This window comes from Zea mays, chromosome 2, assembly GCF_902167145.1.
Source record: "Zea mays cultivar B73 chromosome 2, Zm-B73-REFERENCE-NAM-5.0, whole genome shotgun sequence".
In the NCBI taxonomy this organism is placed as follows: Eukaryota; Viridiplantae; Streptophyta; class Magnoliopsida; order Poales; family Poaceae; genus Zea; species Zea mays.
Genome location: NC_050097.1, coordinates 236,660,999 through 236,687,558, shown reverse-complemented (window position 1 = coordinate 236,687,558; position 26,560 = coordinate 236,660,999). Strand labels below are relative to the sequence as shown.

At 41.9% G+C, this 26,560-nt stretch overlaps 3 protein-coding genes across 5 annotated transcripts; 1 reads left to right on the top strand and 2 right to left on the bottom strand.

Annotated features, from left to right (window-relative positions):
- Positions 1-2,972: 2,972 nt before the first annotated feature.
- Positions 2,973-6,835, bottom strand: LOC109944448 (alpha-L-arabinofuranosidase 1). Its single transcript, XM_020549224.1, has 7 exons — positions 6,680-6,835; positions 6,535-6,606; positions 6,350-6,453; positions 3,681-3,737; positions 3,394-3,590; positions 3,165-3,310; positions 2,973-3,059 (listed from the first exon to the last, which is right to left on the bottom strand). Exons 1-7 carry the CDS (start codon positions 6,833-6,835, stop codon positions 2,973-2,975), a joined length of 819 nt encoding a protein of 272 aa, XP_020404813.1.
- A 2,395-nt stretch (positions 6,836-9,230) lies between these two features.
- On the top strand, positions 9,231-22,823 carry LOC103648187 (sister-chromatid cohesion protein 3). Of its 2 annotated transcripts, XM_008672674.3 has the most exons (22): positions 9,234-9,436; positions 9,535-9,685; positions 10,417-10,529; positions 10,614-10,706; positions 10,862-11,025; positions 11,106-11,342; positions 11,698-11,842; positions 11,937-12,115; positions 12,537-12,682; positions 12,769-12,896; positions 12,995-13,168; positions 18,740-18,901; positions 18,986-19,186; positions 19,260-19,397; positions 19,481-19,681; positions 19,790-19,934; positions 20,087-20,193; positions 20,344-20,484; positions 21,389-21,654; positions 21,803-21,927; positions 22,017-22,325; positions 22,442-22,823. In XM_008672674.3, the coding sequence occupies exons 1-22, from the start codon at positions 9,404-9,406 to the stop codon at positions 22,453-22,455; spliced, it is 3,372 nt and encodes a 1,123-aa protein (XP_008670896.1). In that variant the 5' UTR covers positions 9,234-9,403; the 3' UTR covers positions 22,456-22,823. The 2 variants fall into 2 exon arrangements, with proteins under 2 accessions (XP_035821479.1, XP_008670896.1); XM_035965586.1 differs by lacking the exon at positions 9,535-9,685 and having other exon boundaries at positions 9,231-9,436.
- Positions 13,175-17,192, bottom strand: LOC109939353 (uncharacterized). 2 transcript variants are annotated; one of them, XM_035965588.1, is made up of 6 exons: positions 16,939-17,192; positions 16,717-16,804; positions 15,994-16,538; positions 14,646-15,896; positions 14,437-14,555; positions 13,175-14,341 (listed from the first exon to the last, which is right to left on the bottom strand). In XM_035965588.1, the coding sequence occupies exons 3-6, from the start codon at positions 16,535-16,537 to the stop codon at positions 13,895-13,897; spliced, it is 2,361 nt and encodes a 786-aa protein (XP_035821481.1). In that variant the 5' UTR covers position 16,538; positions 16,717-16,804; positions 16,939-17,192; the 3' UTR covers positions 13,175-13,894. The 2 variants fall into 2 exon arrangements, with proteins under 2 accessions (XP_035821481.1, XP_035821480.1); XM_035965587.1 differs by lacking the exons at positions 16,717-16,804; positions 16,939-17,192 and having other exon boundaries at positions 15,994-16,713.
- Positions 22,824-26,560: the final 3,737 nt, after the last annotated feature.

The following is a 26,560-nucleotide window of genomic DNA, read 5'->3' as shown; positions in this document are numbered from 1 at the left end:
GAAAAAAATTCTAGAGGTCACGTGCGGGAAAAATGCAGGTGGGTTGGTGGATTGGGACGATCATTGGGGGTGAGATACTCGTACGCGCATGTGTTGAAGGGTGGGGTTGGAACCATACAACGATTCCGTATTTTTTTACAATTTAGGCCTTTTCAGGTTTTATTTTCACAAATATGTCCTTTTCAGTTTCATGTTAAAAAATAGACCCTTAGGTCGGCGCCAATAGCATTGGCGCCTAGCTAACACTGGTCGACGTCATTGCTATTGGCGCCTAGCTAACACTGGTCGACGTCATTGCTATTGGCGCCTAGGTATCGAGGCGTGGGCTGGTGTGGCGAGCATGTGTCGACAGGTCGGCGCCACAGATCTTAGCCATATCGCCACATGTCGAGGGGGTCGGCGCCAAGATATGTGGTGTCGACCCCCTTTATAGCGGATGACACCGTCTTTTGGCGTTTTTCCACCTCCGCGCCGCCACCGCACCTAGCATTTTTAGAAGCATATAGCCTTTTCAGAAGTACATAGCCTTTTCAGAAGCATCTAGCCTTTCAGAAGTACCTAGCTTTTTCAGAAGCATCTAGCCTTTTAAGAAGTACCTAGCCTTTTCAGAAACATCTAACATTTTCAGAAGTACCTAGCCTTTTCCGAATCATATACAATTTTAGAGGTATCACGATAAGAGTCCAATAGAACACATACTAACTTGACGTCCTATTTATACGTGGCCCTTCCTGCATTTGGTTCATTGTGCCATACAAAGGGAAGTCAGCAACTAAAAAGTCTTTAAGGTCATCTCGAGGAAAGGGTTCCAGAAATGAGAGAGCAAACAATGTGGGGGAAGGGACCTATAATTGGTTATGATGGGCTTCTTGGTCCCAATTATTTTGAGAAAGCAGCTTATGAATTTCTAGTACAAAGTAAAAGTGATTTCAAAAAGGAGGTTCCACTTAGGTCTTACGATAACAGGAGAGAAGATTGCCTGAAGTGCATGCATGAGGAGGATTGCTTGGTGTAGATGTTCATCGAGGGGGGATTGATGGAGGTTAGTGTTTATTCAGATGTCCTTATACACATGTAAATATTAATTCTAATCCTTTGTTCTATATGATTTTATTGTTCAGTAAACCTAACTCTAAACATTTATACAACATTCATTGGTCCAAGAGAATTCCGAGTTCACTCCGTGGGTAGATACTCGTCCTATTTTTTCGCATGCAGAATACATATCCTACCTACAGAATAGGATATTTGATCTAGAGAGGGAAGTCAGCAACATAAATGAGAAGGAAGGGAGAGACAACAACAATGGAGGTGGTTCACAGGTACAAGTATGCCCAAATCCATATTGCTGCTGCCCTGGTCACAGCAAGAATGGTGGTCCACCACCTCCTCCACCGCAGCCACAACCGCCATTGAGAGGATACTGTGGAGAAGGGTCCACACAATTTGGAATGTGGGAGCACTACTAGACAACTCTTTTGTATCGATTGCTTTAAGTGTTTGTTGATTCTCTGTATCAATTGCTTTAAATCTTCTTCATCAATTGCTTTTAGTGCCCAACTTAAATCTATAATAAGAAGTTCATTACTACATAACATTGTTCGAGACTAAATAATCATACTAGCATTAACTGAGTTTTATGGAATATGGCATCATAATAAGAAGTTCATTACTACATAACATCATAGAAGCACCTAGACTACGGAGTGCAACGGGGCCATTTCCCCTTGCGAAAAGCATCATGGTTTTCCTCTATTGTGTCCTTTGCACAGCGTGCACGCTCAAGCTTCTTCTCCTTCTCCTCCTTGCATTCAGCAACACGCCTCATTTCCTGCTTTTCTACCCGTTGTTGCTCGCCCGCAAGCTCATCTCGTCTTTTCTCTATCCTCTCTTTGTCCTCTGCATCCTACTTCTTAAGATTCTCCAACCACTTCTTGTCTTTATATGAGATTTTTGTGTCAATCCACTGCTCAAAATCATAGAGGAGTCTACAAAACATGCAATGATTAGTACCAAAACAAAACATGCATCACTTCGTATGGAAACTGATAACTAATTAACAAATTATTCTCACCATTAAATTCATCCGGCACTGAACAATCGTTGGCTCAAATGCATAGTTAGCACACATCCAGTACCTCTATCGATAGGTGTCATGATCCTCGGACTTGTCAACCTTGCGAGGATCACCATAAAAACACATAGGCACTGGAACACCCGTTGACAAAGGCATCGGGTCGAAGGCAGTTCCGGTCAAAGGACCCTTCCTAAATTTCGATAAGTTTTACAAGACTCAGAAATATTAGTTAATACATTTTATACAACGTTTATCTTTGTTTAGCAGATTTACCGCGCCTAGACATCCTACAAATCGATAATATGACGATAAAAATGATTCCAAAACCCTAACCCTATTAATTAGAGACAAAAGAGAAAAAACAAAAAAGACGAAAAAGGGAGGGAGATTACCTTATCACGGAGGAACAATGGATTCAAGTCGCTGATTTTGGTTGATGTTTGTCGTTTGGAAGAAGAGAAATAACTAGAAAGAACTGACGACTGAAGTAGGGTACTTATAGCCCCTAGTAGGTCGACGCTAAGATCCATGGCGCCTAAGTAGGCTCCAAGATCCACGACGCCTAGTTAAGTGCCATCACAGTTGGCGCCTACCTAGGCCATATCATGTCCATGCTCGCATTGCGGTTGGCAGCTAGGCGTCAATGGCTTTGGCGTCGACACGTGTTAGGTCGGCACCATTAGTGACGACGCCGACCTAAGGGTCCATTTTCTGAATTGGTACTACAAAGGACACATTTGTGAAAATAAAACCCGAAAAGACCAAATTGCAAAAAAGAACCAATCGTCTGTAGCTTTATCCTCTACAAACATCAGTTCAGTTCCACATGAAAGGATATATTCACTACACAAGTTGTCGAATGTCACAGTAGGCCAAACCCTTCTTTACTGCCCAGTTAGTTTGCCACCACAACATGCCTCTCGTCCACCAAAATAGAAATTTGCTTGCCCGCGTTGGTTATTGGACTTGCCGCCGGCACCACCTATAGCACAAGAGTTCAGACATCACAACACAACTATTTCAAGGGGTAATCATTACCGTATTGCTCTTAGTTGCCATGCGTCGTATCAAATCGACAATATCAAACCTTGTCGGGCTGTTGGAAGGAGTTCTCATCCCGCAGCCAACCCGACATGAGAACCGTCTTTATGGATCCAAATGTCTGAATATCAGTTTCCAACCCTGTTACATATATATTCAGACTAACATCTTTTCTTCCAAAATTTACAACCTGCAAAAGAAATTTTCTTAGCCGAGTTATTTTTTTCATTTTTATTCGCGGAGCTAAGGTCCTAAGTAAGAGAAAGAGATCCCATTTATTTTCATGTAAGTGTTCCCATCATGTGGGTTATTCCAAGTGATAGCAGATGTGACCAATTGGTCGTAGTTTGGTAGTTGAATAGTGGACGGATGAAGTGTAGCGCCGCTTGAATCTTTGAAGAAGTGCAACATCCAGTAATTTGGACATCCATAGTGCTGCCATGAGTTAAAGACTATAGCATCTGGGTTCCACCTATCAAGCGAGCAATATTTGTTGTTAAATATTGATGGCATCGTCAAGTACAGACACAGTTACCATGCAAAAGTAAACATTCACATTTACCTTTGGTCATTGTCGTTTATAAAGAGTGGAGCACAACTTGCTATCTCAACCACGTCGCTGCATAAAAAAGATTCAAATCAAAACAGACAAGTCTGCAATACAATCTACCATCAAGCAGGAGCCAAACCAGAAATAACGTTACAAAAACATGTTCCTTTCTAATCCAACTAGAACAGAAGGCACCCTTATGGGCGCCCTATCAACTTTTCCATTGATTTCAATCTCATATGATTCCATAACTTGGATCTCAGCACCAACACCACCATGCCGTGCATCTATCATAGCTTCCTAAGATGAAGTAATAATCAGATCACTCCGATGTTCACTGTGCGTGTGCTACAACAGAGAAATAATTTCAATACAACCATGGCCATTAATAGACAGATCATCAAAACAACAAAAACATTTTTCAAGAAATATTCTGGAATTCAGAATAACAGAAACAAAAGTTCAAGAAATATTATGTTAACGCCCCGTTTGGATCATTGGAATTGAATTCCATTCTAATAATAGTAATTTAGACATATACCAAATAAGCTAATTTGGTTTTATGCAAAATATATTTGTATACTATTATTAGCAAGATGTCAGAGATATTTATGTGCTACATTTTTACTATAGAGGAGTGAGTTGAAGATTGTCTTTAAGTTACAGAGTACAAACAAATTCTAGCAATACATAAAATCATTTTCCATCCTCCACCCCATGAATTTGAGATAAGCTTATATCAGAACTTTGGAAAGTGGTGGAATGTCAATTCCAAGCTAAATTAGTTACTTTATTAAGTGAATTCTAATTCCTCTAAAATGAAGGGATCCAAATGTCTTGTAAGGGCATTCAGGTTCATATATACCACATGAATATTTCCTACAGGTTATCCAACTGAACACTGATCTTGTGGGACTGACATAAAAAGTACAAAATTAACTTATAATGTCAGAATGAGAAATATCACAGCCAATGGTATTCATAAAAAAAATTGGCTGGCAGATGGTATTAGTAAATTACTGGGCTGTCTTAATCCATGTTGAGGGAGCTTGCTTCAACCACATTAGCTATTATTTTAAATCAACGTGTGACAAAAAATATCTACAATGATAAACAAATCATTATTGATCCTTACATACTATAGCTATTTCTAACCTCATTTTGCATTGATACGCAGAATCCTAGCGCCAACTGGCATGGAAATGTAATAGATCCTTACATACTATATTTATTTCTGGATACTTATTTTCAGTTCTATGTTTAAAGTAAAGCAAATATGGTTTGAAGTAGTGTAGGAAAGTAGGTACACTACTCAACCAAGTACACTCAGTTTGATCTTAAAATTTGATTGTACGGATATGTACTTCTGGCATTTTTGTTACTCATGTTTCTCTTGTCATAAATATAGAAGAACTAAGTTGGTGAAGAGCACTAATCTGAATGCACACTATGTGCCATGGAAACACCTCAATAGCACCATACATCGGCATCATCAGTAGGATTGGCAAATCTCTATCCTATAATAGATGAAGCAAAGGGAATGGATATCAACAAAGGAGATATTCACCTAAAAACAAAGAGATATATGCTGAAACTTCAAGCGTCACTAAAGTGGTCTCCATGGAGTGACTGACCTGAATTCAAGATCTGCTAGCAGGACAATTTAAACCATCCCATAGAACAACAGTTGTCCTGCTAGTAGGACCTCTAGCGGAATTTTCCCTCCCTCGTTCCAATGCATGCAACACCTCTAATCAACAAATCAACCAAGAGTTGTTACATATGAACAAATACATGCAGGCCAAAGTTGGAGTGAAGCAACGGTCCAGGCTACCCACATGATAGTGATGTACTCATTTTAAGAGCAGAATGCTACTGAACAAACACCTCAATAAAAGAAAAAAACGTATGAAAAGCCGCTCGCATGCTAACAATCTACAAGAACTATCCAGCGAGGATCCTTACAGGTAAAGTAACGCTTCATGATACCTCTCAAGATGTCAAAGTGTAGGGCGCGGCGACGGTGTACAAATCGAAGTGGTGGCGGAGGTGTATAGATCGAAGCAACGACATTGTACAGATCGAGGCGGCTACCCAAACAGTGGGTCGGGTATCGCAGCTCGTGCGACAGATCTGAATGCTAGGTCCTCCGAACGATGAAGCAATACGGGCGAAAGGGGTGTTGGACGCGGCGACATCGGTGGCGGCCCGCGACCTCGCGAGTACGGGAGAGAGACGGGTACGGGCGGCGCAGGCCACGATGGCGCCGGTGTTGGGCGGCGGCTCCGCGAGGACAGGAGAGCTGCGACGGCCAATGTCGGTGCTGGGCGGCGGCTCCGCGAGGACGAGAGAGCTGCGACGGCCAACGCCGGTGCTGGACGGTAGCTTCGCAAGGACAGGAGAGGGCGGCGCCCTTGAGGATAGGAGAGGCAGAGAACGAAGTGAGGCACGGGATGGGCAGGCCACGACAACGACGATGTTGGGAGGCGGTCTCGCAAGGACGAGAGAGGGCGAGAGGCGGCTTCGCAATGACAGGAGAGGCGGAGAACGAAGCGAACGAGAGAGGAAGAGAGAGAAGCGACCAGGGCTCATGCGGACGCTGAAGATTCGATGCTACGTTGAGATCGGACGTCTCCCTTTCTCCGGGCGACGTGGCCGCTCCGAGGGAGGAAAATGTCCACTGAGTTTTAATAGATAGAATGAGAAATGCAGCTTCAGCTAAAGCAGCTATTAGTGTTCCTCGGCGAGCATCATTTCCAGTTACAGCATATTCACTAACAATTGCCTGCAAAATATGAATTATGTAGGACATTACCAGCTAGTTGTAAAAGGATGACAACTGAGGTAGCAATAACAAAGCAAGTACCTTGGGTCCGATACAGGCTGTGTTATCAAACATTCTAGATTTGGAAAACATATCACCTGATGAAGTATAGACCTGAAGCATAGCAGATGTCACCTCTACTGGGAAAAATATTATCTATGAGAAAACCAAGCAAGACAGTCATTACATGGACATCATACAAATCAGCTGGGTTGTGTGATGAAATAGCAGATCTATCACAACTTGATATGATTTTGATGTCTGGATAGGATGCTTTTATTGCAGAGTAGAACTTCACAATAGTATCACATACTTGTTGGCACTGTCCACTTATATCGTTCATGGGTAGTTATCAACTTGTAAGCACACCTTGGAATATATAGGCGCCAATCTTCTTCAGCCAGTTCAAGTTAGCACATATATGTATGTATGCTTATCTGTCAATATGATAAAATACTAAGTCTACATATATAATATATGATGTCTATATAGGCGCCAATTTTCTTCAGCCACACCCCAACCACCCGCACCCTTCACCCTTCTAGAATCCGCTACCCACAGGGATCCACCAAAGTCGTCGATAGCACGACGTCACCTATTGACACGTCGGAGGCGCACAACGCGACAGGAAGCACACGATCTCGAGCATTGGAGTTTCTACAACATCATTCTCCATGGTATTATTTTGTTAAAATAAGAACTTCCAGGGATGCCAGTGCTTGACAAAGAGAGAATGTATCTTGAGAGGGAACCAAAATGTTTGACACACAACAAATGAATAAACAGTTAAACACAGAAGCACAGGGGATATGCTGCAAGCATTTGGTATTACCACCAACACTATTTCTCTTGTTGCTTTGATGTTATATAAAGTCACAACAATTGTAAGTATAGCAACTGAAGTAACAAGAATCATTCTGTGGGAGTTCTTACTTGCCACCGTGAGAATAGATTGCCAGTTAAGTCAAGAAATTTGATCTCTGGTACATGCAAAAAATAGTTGTCAGAACAAATGGAAACCTAGGATTTAATAAGTCCCTGAAGAAACAAATTATAGCAGAACGACATGCTCTAATTGCTAGACACATTATGGCTTATTTACAATAAAAATAAGCAGTAAAACTACAGATACTAACCTACATGATTTCTGTCAAAATATAACAAGCATGCTAATGCATGTAAGGTAGAGACAAACCTAGTTCTTGGAGATCACGTGTTTTGACTCGAAATATTTAAAAGAATAATCCAGAAACACCTATATGTGTTCTCTATTATCACGATATGCACATGGAAGTTGATGTATGAGAAGGAACACTAACCATGATCATATTGAGTCTGTTTGACATCAGGTGGAGTCCACTGATACATGGAAAGGAAATATTTGGCCCTTATTCTGTGGAGTCCACTGATACATGGAACACTATCAAGTAACCTTGGCTCTACAATCTCCCAACTTCTCTAGCTGCTAACAGTCATCGCTTTGATTAAATATGTGTCATTCACTAAAGCATCACATAAGATCAATGATATATGTACCAAGACACCATTCGGTACCTTGATAGTTTCTTTCTCACCGTGTACCTGGAGTGCTGGCACCTCCTCGACTTCCCCGCGCTTAGGCTCCGGCCGTTCTACCCCCCGACGCGCTCGTCTTCACCAGCACCGTGGAGCCGTTCTACATACTCTCTGACCTATTCTGTCTCCTGCCTCGTTCCTTGTTGAGCTCATGCCCCTTTGCGCGACCGCCACCCCGGAAGACGTTATCCTCTCAATGCCATAGGCGGCCACAGGGGAGCACCGGGTGCAGCTCGACTTCTCGTCCTCCATCGTGGAGCAGTTCCTTCTGCGACCATTCCTTGCCGGGATATTCTTCGACCCGGTGCTCGACAAGTCGTCCCGCCTCTTCGAGCTTGTGTTCAAGCGCCTCAGCCTAGGTGACAACGTCCTGTCGGAGGACGACATCGACGCCATCGTGGCGCAGCTCGCCTGCCCACGAGTGTTGGGGTGGGGGTTTGAAGAGTGGAGACATGAGCGAAGAAGGCGGCGACCACGGTGTTCTCCCCCGTGGGCACCCTCTCCAAACAAGGTCCTTGTTGGGCTCACGCGCCTCCACGCGGCCACCACCCCAGACGACGTCATCCTCTCGCCGCCGGAGACGGCCACAAGGATGTGGATGATGGGGGTGCCGAGGATGCGAGGAGGATGGGCGCGGGGTGGGGGCTACACGCGCGGTGGCATGGGCAGGCATCGCGGCGACGACGCTGGATCTGCCCATGCCACCGCGGATCTGTTGTGGCGGCGGTGGGGAGGAGGGGTGGGGGATCCGCGTGGGGGAGGGTCGCGGGGTTGATTGGTGGCCGCGGGTAGGATTGGACAGCACAGGCAGATTTGGACGACGCGGGCGCGATTGGACCGCAGGTAGATTTGGACGGCGCAGGCGCCATTGAAGGAAGGATGAATCGAGCGCGGCGGGCGGACGGGATGCGTGGAGCGCCATCGAAGGCAGGAGTGCGACGAAACCGCGGTCGAGCGGCGGCGGTGGGGAGGAGGGTGGGGGATCCGCGGCCGAGGCGGGAACCGTCAGAACATGGACGCCTATAATACACACTTAAGTAGTAGTAAAGATACAATATAAAAAAACCACGCAATAATTCTCTCCTCACAATTAGCTTCTCGTAAAAGCCTGTTAGAAAAAAAAAATCGATCCAAACAGGTCCAACATCTTCTCAATCCCATGTGGATGTGGCCATCTTCGTGTCTCCTGTCCGTCCTGACGGCCTGACCCACCCACCCATCTCGACTGGCAGTGGCAGGAGCTCGCCTTTTCCATTTCCCTCCCAAACGGCAAGCGCGGCCCCAAAAATCCCCTCCCTAGGGTTTGCCCCCTCCTTTCCGTGAGATCCAAACCCCAATGGACGAGACGCTCGCCTCCCTTCGCCGCCCGGTAAGTCTCCGCCGCGCTGGCTGGACCCCCGTATTTGCTGCGATTCCGACTAGTGTTTTGCTGAGTTTCATTTTGTGGCGGTGTGGTTCGTGCTGCAGAAGCGCGGCCGCCCGCCGCGGCCGCGGGAGGACTACACCGCGTACTTTGAGGATGTGGCTGAGGCGGGAGGGCTCGCGCCGCCCCAGTCCAAGCGGAAGCGCGCGGCCTCCGCCGCTGCCGCCGCGTCCCTGGAGGACCTGCCACTCATCGGTCAGTGACCCGTCCATCCCTCTCGCTCGCTCGCTCTCCCCCCGTTCTGCTGAACCGCGTGCGTGGGCTCCGAACTTCTGTTGGGGTTTAGTTTAGCTGCTGTGTTCGGGGTAAGCGTAAGCTGCTGGTCAGCTGGTATGCTCCAGTTTGGCACCGTGGCTGAGCCAGCGCGGTGCAGTGGGTTCTGGTGTGCACGGGAAACTGTAGTCTCATTGCCTCTCGGTGCTGAATGGGTGGTTCATCTGGTTTGGCCTGCGGTTGGATTCGTTTAGTTTGATGAACTCTGATTATGTGATGCCTAGTTGCTTTTGGGAAATTTTGTTGGGCCTTGGTAGCCCATTTGCTAGGAAATGGTAGATTGCTGGATTCGTTTAGTTTGATGAACTCTGATTATGTGATGTACCATCTCGATTCCAATATAACTGTCCGTAGACACTAAGGATCTTGTCAAGCACCTACCTTCATTAGTAAAATTAGAAATTGGTGAAAGCTGTTTGGATGTCTGATTCATCATGCAAAAAAGATCCTTACTGTGAAGCATATAAGTTCAAGGTAGATAATGGTAATGAGGCTCCCTTACAATTCACTAGAGTTAGGATTTATGATGATGATGACAATCCCAACCAATATGGTAGCCATGCTGTCATATCAGCAACTGAATCTGTTTTAGTAAATCTATCATCCTTCACCTGTATGAATTTTTCCAATCAGTACTACGTTGCAACTTGCAGATATAATCAAACATAATGGTAGGCTGATCAGCCATGCTGTCAAAAGGCTGGTTGAGGATTACGAATCAAAGAAAAATTCAGTGACGTTTCAGATTTTAACAATGATATTTGAGGTACTAGCACTGGTTATTATTATTTTTGTTTTTTTGGGTCTTCCTTCTTCTGCTGCACTAGTTGATAAACCCTTATTATGGCAGGCTTGCGGCGCCAAGCATGAGATTTATCCTGACTACCTTCGCGAGTCTGATGTGGATGACGTTGTGGTCTCTCTTGTCGACCTAGCTAAGAAAGTATCCTTTTGTGACTCATTCAGTAAGGAATCCTCTGTAATCTTATAGATTGTTCAATGTTCATATTCATCATATCATGCGTGTTGCCCTCCGCTCAAACTAATATGTATGCTTTTTCTTTTGAGCGAATTTGTGATACCTTAACTCGAAATTAGGGTCTGGTGGAAGATAATTACAACTCAAAGCATAAGGATCTCAAAAACTTCAAAGAAAACATGGTTTCTTTTTGGGACAGCTTAGTTATTGAATGTCAGAATGGCCCACTGTTTGATGACCTCTTGTTCCAAAAAATCAAAGACTATGTGGTTGCTCTGTCATGGTAATTTGCGATTACTTCCCGACCTTCTGCTCCCCCGTTGCACTAAATGTTTAACATGCTTATTACTTGGTGTATCTTAGTGCTCCTCCAAGGGTATATCGCCAAGTAGCTTCAATGATTGGGCTCCAACTTGTAACATCATTCATTTCTGTTGCTAAGACTCTCAGTGGACAACGTGAAACCACTCAAAGGCAGCTGAATGCGGAGAAGAAGAAGCAAAGTGATGGATCGCTTATTGAATCTCTCAACAATAGACTAGCCTTTACACATGCAAACATTACATACTTGGAGGAATTGATGCGCAAGATATTCAGCGGGTGAGACCTTGTGCAAAACACGCATAATTGTACTCTACAGTACACATTTGTTTTTTTCTCAATACATTTGAAATTATTTCACATGCACCCGAATAAAGTTGCAAGCATTTGGTGTTTCAATAGTTGCCATGTTGTATGCTTTTGGAAATGTGTTGTTAGTTAGTGTTGTTTTTATCTTCTCTTTGGGCCCTCAGTATGCTTGTTGGTGATGTATGTTGGTGTTGCGTCGCCTGTCTGGGCTTGAAACCTGATTTTTTAAATATATATTATAGGCAGATCTGCTTCTTCATTTCAAAGAAGTGTGTATATTTATGTTAGTTTTGGTGTCTACTGAATCTCTATTTCTCACATGTAGGTTGTTCATGCACCGTTATCGTGATGTTGATCCTGAGATTCGGATGTCCTGTATCAGATCCCTAGGTATTTGGGTTGTCTCTTATCCATCACTCTTTTTGCAAGATATATATTTGAAGTATCTTGGGTGGACACTAAATGACAAGGTAACAGATATTAAGTTCATTTGTTTTTAGCTTACTAAAACTTCTATGAGACTGTGACAATGAAAACTTTATTTTGCACATTCCATCAATGTAGAATGCTGGAGTTAGGAGGACTTCTGTTCTTGCCTTGCAAAGTCTTTATGAAGTGGATGAGAACATACCTTCTCTTGGTCTCTTTACTGAGAGGTTTTACACCAGGATTATCCAGCTTGCTGATGATATTGATGTTTCAGTAGCTGTGTCAGCTATAGGTTTGATCAAGCAATTGCTGAGGTTTGTTTTTGCAAGATATACTCTTATGCCCCCTTCTTATATAGTTTGCTGATTATTTCACCTGCACATTTCTAAGCTGGGTCAAGGTTTGGGATCTATAGTCTTTGATGGTTTGGCTTCCCAATGAATTCTTTGAACCAGTATAGCTCTTTCATGTTCGAATAACAGTTACATGATGCTTATTCAAACCTTTTGAACTCGGCAGTAATTCTATCAGTTTGAAATTAAGTTTAAACAATATTTAGGCTCTTGAGTAACCTAATTTTCTATCAAGAAAATTAAATCCAAACAATACTACATGATCTGGTATGACTAAGAGACACTATTTCTTAAGCCATTTAATCATCTTACACTAAGTACCATGAGAACACAGTGTTTTTGTTCTCAAAACAAATGAAATATATTGTTCTTTCTTTTCCAGGCATCAACTGTTGAGTGATGATGATTTAGGCCCACTATACGATCTGCTTATTGATGAGCCTCCAATGATTAGGCGTGCGATTGGTGAGTTAGTTTATGACCACCTAATAGCACAAAACATCAAGACCTCTCATCCCGGAGCTAGAGGTGCTTTCTTCTGCAAGTTTTTTTTTATTACAAAGTAGGGTTCTATCAAACTACTTGGTCAATTATTAATTATTTTCTTATTCCAGATGGGGAAAATGAATCTTCTGAGGTTCATATTGGTCGAATGCTGCAAATCCTTAGGGAATTTTCAGACGACCCAGTCCTCAGTTCATACGTCATTGATGATATTTGGGATGACATGAAGGCGATGAGAGTATGCTATACAAATCTGATTAACTTCCCTTGAAAGAATTATCATGCATTGTTCTCAGTGAGACATTCCTGATGCAACTGAAATGTTTTGGTTTTTAGGATTGGAGGTGTATGATTTCTGTGCTTCTTGATGAAAATCCTGCAATTGAGCTTACTGACATTGATGGAACAAATCTAGTTCGCATGCTGCGAGCCTCTGCAAGGAAGGCTGTTGGGGAAAGAATAGTTCCTGCAGTGGACAACAGAAAGTTGTATTACAATAAAGGCGAAAAGGTGACTAGTCAATTTCTGTGGTATCATATTTTCACTTTAATAAATTTGTTAATGACTGGCAGTGTTATCAAGTTGTCCCATTAATCATGATTAGTCGTTGTAGTCAGTATCCTAGACTTGATTAGGGACTATGACTCGATTAGGCCGATTAGTTTCCTGGTCGACTAGGTGGTGGACGGCCAGAAACAGAATGGAATTGCGGGGCAGCTGAAGACATGGGCTGCATATGTGATGGCCAGTGTTTTCTTAGACGGAAAACGGTAGACGGACGGTGAGGAGCTGTCTAAGGTTTAGACGTGTTTAGACGTGTTTAGACGGAATTAAACGGCCTAAACGGTATGTTACTGTAGCATAGTTTCAGCAGGATAAAAAAGATTTTTTCCTAACCTTTTTTGAAGCAAACATGAAGCTTTTGTTGTCCTTGTCCCAATTTGAGATATGTACCTGAAAAAGAAGCGAGATTTGTTAGTATGTGCCCATGTGATATGTATAAGGGTCCATTTGATAGTTGATACACTGAACAAGGACAACTTTCAGCACAAATGGTAGGTTGATAGACACAATAGAGAACAAACACTTTCACAAAGCACAAATAGAAATAGTTCTCACAAATGCCAAACAAAGCATAAAAGCAATAGTCCATAAGTTCATTTTCAACATAGACAAATAGATAAGATAATTAGATAGTGCTAATATAAGATAGATGATGGCAGCTAAAGCCTCCCATCAGCCATCATTGTCTTCCTCCGCATCTAGCTCATAGTCATATCCAGCTGTGATCACATCATCTTGATCCGACTCAAAGTCAACATCTTCCTCTTGTGGTGCTTCTTCTTCACTTTCAGTTTCAGACAACGGTGTGTCTTCAACCTCTCTTTCAACAGTCAATCTTGCACTCCTACGTAGTTTTGTGACCTCTTCAGCACCACATGTCTCAGCAATCAATTTCCATGTGAGACCGGTCACCGGCTCAACATCAGACCCTTCTTCATCCTTCTCAGCACCATCAACCATCCATCCTTGAGCAAAAGTTGCATCGGTTGCTACAAGAGGATCTGCCTTTTTATTCTTTTGGGCTCTAATTCTTCTCTTTGCATGAATATGGTTGAATCTAACATACACAAGCTTGTCAACTCTGTCACATGTGAGTCTATTCCTTTTCTTTGTATGGATCTACAAGGTATCAAGTAAATTTGCAAGCAATTAGTATGGCAGAAACTTGACATATGCTGAAATGAACAAGTAAAAAGAAAGGCTTAGTTACGTACCCCTTCAAAACAGCTCCAACTCCTTTCACAACCTGAAGCACTTGATGTCAAAGAGAGAATTCTAACAGCAAACTTTTGAAGTAATGGAACTTGTGTTCCATAATTTGCCCACCACTTAGCTATATAACAAAAATATTAAGATTTCTTGATCATATAATTTATACAACAGCCAACTACCAAATCTGATTCAAATACAAATAACAAAATACCTGGATTGAATTCAGGATCCTTGCAGCCAAACAAAGCTACTTTTTTCCCAAAATGTCCAAGTTTGTCCTTAAACTTGTGAAAGTCATTATTGATCACTTCATTTTGCTTCTGAAAATCACCATGGTAGAATGTTTCAATAGCTGCATAAAACCCATCTACCACATCCTCATTGTCAAAGATTGAGGGACTATTGTAGCTATAATAAGGGTTTAAACAATATGCAGCCATGTGAATAGGACAATCCAATCTTTTCTTCATTTTTCCCTCCACAACTTCCATAAGGTTCTTGTACAAACCAGTCCCTGTCTTGTCTAAGTTTCCTACAGCCACTCTAATTTCTTCCTTGGCTTTAAGAATTTCACCATACACCCAAGGCATTGATGGTTTAATGTCTCCATCAACAAGGCGAAGAACTTTAACTAATGGCTCAAATACTCTCAAACAAAGAGAAACACCATTCCAAAAGGTTGGCTTCACCAATGTGGCTGTGGCTGTTACACCTTTAGCACTTTTCTTCACATGACTAATTTTACACCATTCCTCACTTTGGGACATCATCCTTAGCTGCTCTTTCTTCTCATACAAGCTTTGTAAAGTGAGAAAAGCGGAGGCAAATCTTGTCACACCTGGCCTAATAATATCTCTTTTCTTTGTGAACTTCCTCATTAGAGACAAAGTGCTGTGGTGTGCATAAATAAATATGGTCAATCCTTTTGCTGAATCAATTACATTCTTGAACCTTTTCATCTTTCCAATTCCTTCAAGCATTAGGTTAATTGTATGGGTTGCACAGGAAGTCCAAAATAGGTTGGGTCTCTTGACATAAAGCAAATCCTTTGCTGCCATATTATTTGATGCATTATCTGTGACCACTTGCACAAGATGGTCCTTACCAGCATCCAATTTCTCAATAAAGTTATCCACAAACTGAAAAATCATTTCCCCCGTGTGTAACTCAGCTGAAACCTCTTTTGACTCAAGAAAATATGTACCGATGGCAGAATTGATACATATGTTCATTATGCTCCTCCTCTTTTGGTCTGTCCAAGCATCAGTCATAAGAGAGCAACCGGTTTTTTTCCATTCTTGTGCATGATCTTTAATCATCTTCTTTGTATCCTCCACTTCCTCATGCAACAGTTTCTCCCGCAGCTCATGTTGATAAGGTTTCTTTGCACCTGGACCGAAGCGGCCAGCAGCTTCCAACACTTGGTCAAACTCATCACAGTTTATGGCATTGAAAGGTATTCCTGAAAATAAAGTACAGTAGCAGCTTAGCCCCTTCAAAAGTTAGAAAGCAAGATAAAGAATGCAAGATAACACGTAAAAAGATAACAAATCATTTACCTTGCACATACATCCACCTAGCAACATATCTCTTCAATATATGCAACCTTTCTTTCATTACATGTTCAGAAATCTTTTGTTGGCGAAGGTTTTTTTGTGTGGAACCCAAAGAATTGGAGTCAAGAGACATTGTGAACTTGTCCATAGGACCCATTGTCCTTGGTTGAGAGCTGCCAATGTCATCAAGGCCCGTGTCATCATTAACATCCATCTCATCTGCAACTGCATCAATAACCTCTTGTTTTTCTGTTAGCCTAGCTATTTTAACTTTCCTAGAATCATCAAGAGCTTTACTGCACTTGTCTCTATCCTCTTGAGTTGCATTGGGGCATGCTCGGACTTGCCCTTTTCTACCAGCAATATGCAGCTTAAGCCTATAAATCCCAGCCTTGACAACCATAGGACATAACTTGCATTTTATGACATTCCAATCATTTGGATTGACAATAGTTCCATACTCCCACCCTATGTCATCGCTATTCCGCTTAAGTGGTTGCTTGTCCACTGCTGGTTGAGCTGATGGATTGGAAGCCGCCGATGACATCCTACATGTTGCAATGCAGAATGCACAATCAATCATTTGCATGAAGTACACTGTCTGACCCATGAACTAACATTTAACGACAAGAAATAGAGAGCCATGAAGATTGAAGCATGAACTACTATGCATAATCAGGAGCAAACAGCAAACTATAAAATAGAGGAAGCAAGAGGCATCCATACCTGGCAACAAACAAAGGATGGGGAGTCCCTGCTTCAGCTTCCTGCTAGCGCGCCCCCTCTATCCCTGGGCGTGCGTGCCTCTCTTCCACTGCAGAACCACTGCTGAGATGAGAGGAGATTGAGAGGAGAGGAGAAGGAGGAGCCCTGGGCGAGCAGAGGAGAGGAGGGAGGAGCCCTACCTGGGCGGCTGGGTGAGCAGAGGAGAGGAGGGAGGAGCCCTACCTGGGCGGCTGGGTGAGCAGAGGAGAGGATGGAGGAGGCAGCGCCGGCGGCTGGGCGCGCAGAGGAGAGGAAGCAGCGCCGGCGGCTGGGCGCGCGCAGAGGAGAGGAAGTCCCTGGCGGTGGCTGGGCGCGCAGAGGAGAGGAACCCTAGCTTTGGCGCGAAAAAGGCCCGCCAGAGGCCTGGTTTCAGTTTCCCCGCGTAAAATAACACCATACTCTAAACGGGCCTTAAAACGGCCTGAACGCCGTCCAAAACCGTCTACAAGCCGTCCCGTTCAGCCCGTTCAGGCCGTTTAGACGCCGAGTTGACCGTTTAGACGGTTGACCCGTTTAGGAAACCGCCCAGGCCCTAAACTGGACGGTGGGGTGCCGTTCACCGTTTAGACCGGTCTAAACGGCCGTTTAATACCATTTAGGATAACACTGGTGATGGCTTAGGCTACTTCGGCTCATGTTTCTCAGCCTAATTTGCAACCGTACATGCAGCTACCATCTCTAGAATTATCTTCAATTCTTCATGCTTGATTTGTACTCTAGAACATATAGTATATTAGTATATATTTGGTATGTTAGTCCTGGTATATACGAGGATGACTAGGGGACAACTAGGACCGACCAGGGACGACTAGTTGCCCTGTCCTATGAGTAATTGTGACTAGTCGCCTGGTTGGTCCCATGGCGATTAGGATCGACTAGATGGCTTGCTAACATTGATGATTGATAGTTCTATTCTTGATGATTTATGGCATTGCCTCGTTAGTGTTGTTTATTCCAGTTCCAGCTTAGGAGATGTTATGCTCCATTTGGATGTCGATATTGAAAGGCATGGAATTGAATTGGGTTCAATACCAAATCAGCCATGGTATTGAAATAAGATGTAATTCCAAATCTCAATTCCATGTGCAACCAAACAATAGAATTCTGGAAAGCTGATTCCAATTCCTAATTCCGTGATCCAATTCCTACATCCAAACGGGGTTATAGGTCTTCAAGCATTCCATTCAGAAACTACTTTAATTTTGTTAAAGACTGACAATGTCTTCCATTTAGTCCAGGAATAAATATTCGGTTTGAATAGATAAATGATTATGTAGGTAATATTAGTTGTATAAGCTAATCTTCTGAACTTCAGGATATCTCTTAGGTATTCCTTACTTTTTTAAGTAGTTCTGGGTAAGCCAGTTTGGTTGTGTAATTGTCATCTGTGTTCGGTTTAGGGTTGAATCAGTCTGCTTCTAGGTGCAGATGGCCTGACATGTATGCTGGTTGCAAGAGAGCAGGGTCCCTGTAATTTTGGTTGAACATGCAGCCCGTTGGTGTATATTGACAGTTCTGCTACTAGCTAACCCAAACCTAACCAGCATAAACAGTCTGGTCTGGTTTAGTCTGGGTGGGTTGGTTTAGCTTAACCTGTGAACATCCCTTGTTACTGCTGTAACTGCTAACACCAGCTTGTTGAAAATGTAATGCATCTGAATAGGCAGGCTTCTCTGGATTAGTTAAATGTTAAACAGTAAACACATTAATTAATTTATTGAATACAAACTTTGTTCTTCTGATCTTGTGGAAAATATTTTTTGTTAGAAGTAATTAGATCCTACGGGCTTGTACTTAATTACTTTCTGCAGTGTCCTTTCCCCTTGAAGGCTGCATCTTCTAATTGTGTTATTTTCAGATTCTTCCTGATCAACTTCTGGTTAAATATTTTGCTCATGTCATTAATGTTCTTTAAAAATCAATATACACTTGACTTTGTGCAATGTTTTTAGTGCTATTTCTCAAACCTAAAAGTATTTTACAGGAAATATTGGAAAATAACAGGCGTGAAATAACAAGTGCCTTATTGACAAGGTATCCACATCTTTTAAGAAAATTCATATCTGACAAAGCTAAGATATCGCCCATAGTTGATATGATGACTCTTTTGAAACTTGAGTTGTATTCATACAAAAGGCAAGAGAAGGTCAGTGTCAAAACTTATATTTTTCTCCTGTTTGTGCTTTCTGCTGAATTTGTTGCTAATAATTTCTTGAATATGTTGTTTCAGCATTTCATGACAGCCATAGATCTCATCGCAGATGCCTTCTTCAAGCATGGTGAGAAGGACCCACTGAGATCTTGCATCAAGGCAATTATTTTCTGTTGCACTGAGTGCCAGGCTGATCTTAAAGATTATGCTGAAAATAAACTTAAGAATCTTGAAGATGAGTTGGTCTTGAAAGTCAGAACTGCAATCAAGGAAGTAGAGGTATACACCATTCATGCTTTTTTTCCTGATGAACTAAAGAAATGAGGATAATACGATGCAATTGTCATTACAGGCAGGTGATGATGAATACTCCCTCTTGGTTAATTTGAAGCGGCTTTATGAACTTCAGCTGTCAAAACCTGTTAAGAATGATAGTTTATTTGAGGATATGTACCGAATACTAGCTCATCTTAGAGATATGGATAATGAGGTATAAACACTTTATTTTCGATGATTAGCTCTCGTCTCTGCAGAATTGATAGCATATTGAGCTTATGTTTTCATGAATTTTAGGTGAAGAGCTTTCTCCTCCTCAATATGTATCTTCAAGTAGCTTGGTGCCTTCATGCAATTGATGGTGAAAACCCATCTGAAACATGTATTGATGAACTTTTATCAAAGCAAAGCTCACTTTTTGATCAACTCTATTATTATTTAGTGGTACTGCCCACTTATCAGAAAGAGGGGAGGAGCACCACTGTACTTTCATGCAGAGTAAGTCTTGTGATTTCTTAACCTAAAAAAAATATCAGGAACATGTTGGTATACCTCTGTGGTTATGTTGGATTGGACTAATTAACTTATTAGTTTGTTTTGTTTTAGGTCTGCATCATTACTGCAGAAATGTGGTGCTTGTTTAAGAAGTCAAAATATTCTTCGACAAGACTAGAGAGTTTGGGTTATTTCCCACAGCCAGATATGGTTCAGAAGTTCTGGAAACTATGTGAACAACAGCTCAACATATCAGGTCTTGTTACAGGACATACCCTCCTGCCTTGGATGTGTAGCATATTAATAAGTATCAAATTGCAAAATAGGGTGTTTGCATGATTTAACAGTTTTACTAAGTGTGCCTTTTATGTTTCTGATTATTTAAATTGATTAAATATCTGTGCTCAGATGAAACAGAAGATGAAGATGCAAATGAAGAACATATTGAAGACACAAACAGGGATGCTGTCATGATTGCAGCTGCAAAGCTAGTGCTTGCTGATACAGTATCAAAGGTTTGTGCTGCATTTTTATCCTGTGATATGGTTCTCAAGCTTTGTACTTCCAACTACAGTTGTGTCAATTAACCACCGTTTGCAAAATATTGGTTGCTTCCAATTGTTCGTTGACCAATAAGTAAATTTTCATTTCTCTTCTGTTTGCAGGATTATCTTGGTCCAGAGATTGTTTCTCACTATGTATCTCATGGGGCAAGTACGACAGAGATAATCAAACATCTAATTACTTCTCTAAAGAAAAATGCAAACTTTGACATGGGAACTCTATTTTTTGAGGCCTTGAAAAGGGTAAATATACATTGGTTATTATTATTTTTTATAGCTTTGCATGTAAAATACATATTGGTAAAGTATGCATGAATGGTTTTAATTATTTGTATTTTTTGCATGAACAACAACATTTGTTCTCCTGCAGTTATGATCTAATCAATTTGTTCCAAACATCATATATTTAAAAAACAGAGTGTTGTTATTTGTTTATTATTAGCCGGCCCCCAAAGATACTGTAACTGCTTTGGAGAACTCAGTCCATCGTCATGGATGTACATTTTTTTTATCTCGAACCACACAGAAGAGCCGTGTGTCATTTCATTAGGAAGGAAAAAGCCCACAACCACAGGAGGTTCAGTACTAAGGCTGTCTTTGGTGGATCGTGTAAAATAGCGGATGCGGAACTGTAGATGACACTGTTTGCAGAGTGATGTTTGAAATAGGGGATGAGATAAATGATGAGATAGGGAAGTTGCCGGAGACAACCTAAGGATGTACATAAGCTATCTATAAAACGAGTGAAACTGAAGATGAAGAACAGCAACTGCTAATCTTATTGAAATATCTTTGCTTATTTCCTATGACTATCAGGTCCTAACTGGCAAATTAGTGTCACCAGTCACCCCATAATATCTGCAACTAAACTCTAAATTTATACCAAAGATCTTTTCTAGAACATGTAGTTTAAGTATACAAGTGATCTGAAATAAAACCGACACCTTATTCTATTTTACTGGAGAGAGAGAGTACTTATGCCTTCTTGAGCTTGTTTTTGTCAGTGTGATTTTCACTCTTGATCCGTTGTTTTAGGTATTTCCTGACTGGAATTTAAGAATATTACCTCTATAAGTGCAACAGTTAATCTTGGTATTTGCATTTGAGTTTGTGTATGAGTAAATATTTCTATTTTCCATCCATGTAGGCATATGAACGTTACATGGCCCATGTTCACGACGGAGAAAACCAAATCTTGACTGGCAAGTCTTATTCAGAATGTCAAGATCTTGCTAGTCGTCTTGCAGGATCCTATGTTGGGGCTGCTCGCATTAAAAATAAGTCAGATATCCTGAAGATTATCCGAGATGGTGTTTCTTTTGCTTTTGTTGAGCTTCCAAACCAATTGTTGTTCCTCGAGGCTGCTCTTCTGCCATTTGTTTCTAAACTTCAAGCATCAGATATTCCAGATATGTATGTGTTATTTTATTGCATGCTTCTTAGTGCTTTGTTTGCTTCTAATTATTTGTTTCTAAACTTCAGACACCAGATATTCCAGATATGTATGTGTTATTGCATTGCTTGCTTCTAATTATAATTTGAGCTATCACTTTTCTTGTAGCTTGGCAGATGTAGAGAAGAGGATTCAACATATCAATACGACTGGAGATCAAAGTGTTTGGCGCCCATTTTTTATGTTCGTAGAGCACCTACGTGACAAACATGCAAAGAATGAGGTTTTGCATGGTGTGTTGTTAAACTACTCTTTGTGAACTGTGCTCGTCTTTCTGTCTAGAGTTGTGTCTGATACTCTGATTTTCTTGATCCATATCCAGAGGAAGAGGAAAAACCTGTGAGGAAACGGGGCCGTCCAAGAAAAGTTAGAGAGGTACCAGATGTACCAGATCTACGCGGTGCTCGGCATGTACGTGGGAAGAAACTTTTTAGAGATGATGGGCACAACTCTAGTGGTGAGGAATCTATTGGTGCATCTGACCATCAGGATCACGGTGAAGATGACGACAGCAACGGCGATGCAGATCAGCCCTTGATCAACACGATCAGGTCTTCCGCCGCCAAGCTACGGTCCTTGAAGATCTCTCAACAGGGACCAAGCAGCCAAAAAGGGGTCCCTGGCCCATCCGGTACATTTCTGCATTTTCCCTTCTTACATTGGATGTCTTGATGAAGGCGAGAATAATGAACGTAGGATGTTCTCGTTCTGGTTTTGCCACACCCTAACAGGAGCATGTAATTTCAGGAAGCAATAGCTGAGAGGATGCATGCAGTGCCCCTCATCGTCGGTGATGATTTCCAGACATTGACTGACCGATTCAAGCAGCACAGGGGGCTGGCACTAACATCAGTTTGACGAGGACACCATTCCACGCGGAGCTGCAGTCATCCGCTGTTTAGCTGCTTGTTCTAATTGTGTAAGCGCTGTATATGATTTGCACTTGGGTGCTGTGACTCCCTTTGTATGCGGGCCCTCCCCCTTTCCCTCCCTATGTTCTCAGTGTATATTACCAAATCATCTTCATGTGTAATAATATTTACAGGAGTAGGTTGATGGATTCATGGGACTGGCTATCGTGTGTTATCTTGACATGGCTGAGGGCATCTTCCAGGTTATTTCGTTTTTAGCACTGAGTTGCCGTCCTGGCGCGTGGTATGCTGATTCCATATGCTGTTGGTCTACCTAGTTTTCCATTTCGATTTCCTCTTCTTTGTTAGCCGAGTTCTGTCCTAAAGATGCCCCCGCTAAAGCTGTTGATTAATATAGTTTCCATATGCTGAGTTATCGTATACCAATTGACTGCCCTAAGGGTTTGTTTGGTTGCATGGGATTGAGGAACATACTTGCTGACGGTTCTCTTCCTCATGAGCCTTGTCAACTGCCTCACATGCAACGTGATGCTGCACCACCACTCGCACCAATGCTAGAGAGGACTACATAGCCTATTAAACTTTAGTGTTGGTATTTAATAATCAACGTGATCATGTAGACTAATGTTGTTTGCTAATATATAAGTTATAGTTTAAATGGATGTAAGTTACATTTGGTTTAGATAAAGTGGTGATCTAGATGATCAATACTTTAAGCAATATATTAAAACCAATGTTGGCGGCTAGTGACATTTAGGATGTCGCACAAGATGGGTCAAGAAGCCATTTCAAGCAAAAGAATCACTCTCACATATTATGACTACAAGAAGATTACGGACAAAAGGCAAGTTAAAATTGAAGCTCAAGCTCATCAAATATAGTTGAAGACGACAAAGATGATCAATCCTCCACTTATTCATCTGCTGTTGATGAAGGAAGAATCAAGTTAATTATGGGAGTGAAGAAGATTACAAGTTGAATGTCCGAAGTGTACGAATTCAAATTGAAGATTGCATTTTTCCACCAAAAAAAGCAAAGGAAGAATGAATGCTTTGGTTGTGGTATGACACTTTATGGAAGATTGTCGAAACAAATCCACACCCAAGGACAACAAGAAGGCATGCATGGCCAAATTCCTTACAACAATCAAGATTTGAAATGATTTATCAAGCGAAGATGAAGTCCAACAAAAGAGGTGCAAATATAAGCATTCATCATCAAGCACTCTCATGTGTGCCTTACGTCACGAAGTAACATTGAGAACTTAAGTTGTAGTGAGAATAATAGTGATAGCAATGATGAAAAACATTCTTATGAAGAACTTGCTAAAATCGTGCAATTCTTTGAGGAAGCTCGCATTAAGCAAAGAAACAACTAAAAGAGAAACAACTAAATAAGAAAGAGAAAACAAACAAGCAAGCTCTCCAACACCTAAACCAATAAGATGGACATGAAGGCCACTACACCATACTTGTTGAAGAGGAAGATAATGACAAGATGGTGGCCATCAAGATGAACAAACAAAGCCAACAAAAAAGGGATAAACAAGTTTGGATGCTAAAAGAAATTATTTTAACCATGAAGAGAACTAAGAAGATTTAGATCCTGAAGGGGAAGTGAGAAGTTCAACGGACCTCAAGAAATGTGGAGACTTGGCATGTTGGAGTGCCTCTCTAGAGTGGTTCTAACGACATCCTTATTATGGGCTTAGTTTAAGGCTAATTAGCACGTGAAGCATCTATCTTGGACTTGCCACAACAAGGACGTAGGATTTCAACAAACAATTGAATCTCATGTGTGTATGCTGTAATATTTTTTCTCAACCAGCATTATGTATGTTATACATAATAGTTGTTATTAATATCTCTTGCCAGTAAATAGCTTGCTTCGTTTAATATACTACAGACCGAGTTATTATTATTGATTATGGGTGTAGGATCCAGGATACCGGTTAGAGGGGGTTGAACAGTCGGTTTCAACTAAAAAATCAAAGACTCTTGCAAATTTAATTAGAATAACAAGAGAATTAAATCCTCTAGCCTATGTTGAGCTAAATTTGGTCTGCAACCTAGAGTGAGCAAGTAATCCATTTAACTAGCAATGAATATGAAGAACACAATAAGCACAAGAGATGAAGATTACAATAATGAAACAACAATGGAGACATCAAATTTTTACCATGATATCAATGATTTGCCGATCACCCCTAATCCACGTTGAGGTGGATTCAATGCACTCACTCGCTCCTCGATCAAGACCCCTCTTGATCTTTGAGCCGAGTGATCAAGTAATCACTCAAACCTCGATTCCACTATCGTCGCTTTCATCGCTCTAGCGAGACAAGCACACGTCTCTCACAATTCCTTCGTGGCTTCTTCACAAGATCCTTGAAGAGCTCGACAGAGTCATCACCAAGCCTTCTGGGAGGCAACAACCACCAAGAGTAACTAGTCGATGAAGATTCGCTTGATGATTCGCCTAGTGCCTCAATATCAACTCGATCATGCACCACACTAGAATCACTTAATCACTCACTCACTAGAATGCATTCCCATGCTAAGATTGTGAGTGTTTGGAAGACTCAAATGTGTTCATGTGTGCAAAGAACGACCAAGAGAGGTGTCTCACACGAGCACCACATCTATTTATAGTCCCCAAAACCAAACTAGCCATTATGGTGAAACTGTCGTTCTGCGCACTCACGGACAGTCCACGTCCTAAGGCGGACAATCTACCCTTCACTTTAATGACTACTTCCACCGATCCCGATTGGACTACCCAAGACCTGGGAACTTGAATAACGCGAGCTCTGTCCACCTTACTTTAACACGGGCAGATAGTTCGTCGAGCATGGCTGGACGATCCGCGACCTAGGAGTAAGTACTGTCCGTGGCCTAGGCATGGATAGTCCACAAGCCAACTACACAAGAATACACAGTCCATGCTCAAACAATCTTGGGACACCTGTGGATAGTCCATGCGTTCGGCTGAACGGTCCGCAAAGCTACTCAGGGACTGTGCCAATCTTGGACCCTAATGGTCAATACTATGGGACGGTCCAACCACTTGGCTAGACGGTCCACAGTACAAACTTTTTGGACCACACCGAAAACACTTTCTATAGACCTCTCAGTTAGCGCGCGGACAGTCCGACCTCCTAGCCCGGATGGTCCGCGAATCAGACCACTTAGCCCCTTTTCAAATATGCCTTTGAAAATATTTTCTTTCACAAATCAAAAGCGCTATTAGCTCTCATGCACATGCAACATATATATGCTCAGACCTCTGTTAGCGCGCGGACAGTCCGACCTCCTAGCCTGGATGGTCCGCAAAACAGACCACTTAGCCCCTTTTCAAATATGCTTTTGAAAATATTTTCTTTCACAAATCAAAAGCACTATTAGCCGTCATGCACATGCAACATATATATGTTCTATGAGACACTAAATTTTACATCAAGAAAACATTATTTATTCCCCTTGATAGTACAACTATCTAGCCTACTAACTCGGCCAATTTCCTTCTCTAATCGCCTTTTGACCAACAAAAGTAAAACCCTATCCATTACCTTTGCCTTGAGCCGTTCCATAGCCAATACCAAAGTCTCCAAGACTTTTAATGTAGCTCGACTTTTAGTGGTCCAACCTACATTCTTATTTTCTCTAAGAATTTGTTAGTCCACATATAATTGTCATTAATTACCAAAACACTACGTAGGAGTCTAAATGCTTCACTATGGGTTTGCATAAAATTAAACTAAAGCTAGAGCAAGTATATGCTTCCATGCCACTTTTGTTAATAATCAACTTTGCTCTAGTGATGTTTGTGAGTTTGTAGAATATTTTTTATAGGTTATTCACCTCCTTTAGCCATCTAGATCCTATTACTTTCACTCTTGCAACTTGTCTATCGTAATCAGGCCACGTTTCTTGATCTTCTCCATCTAGCCACTTGATACCATGTCATATCTCATATGCAATGACCTCCATCATAC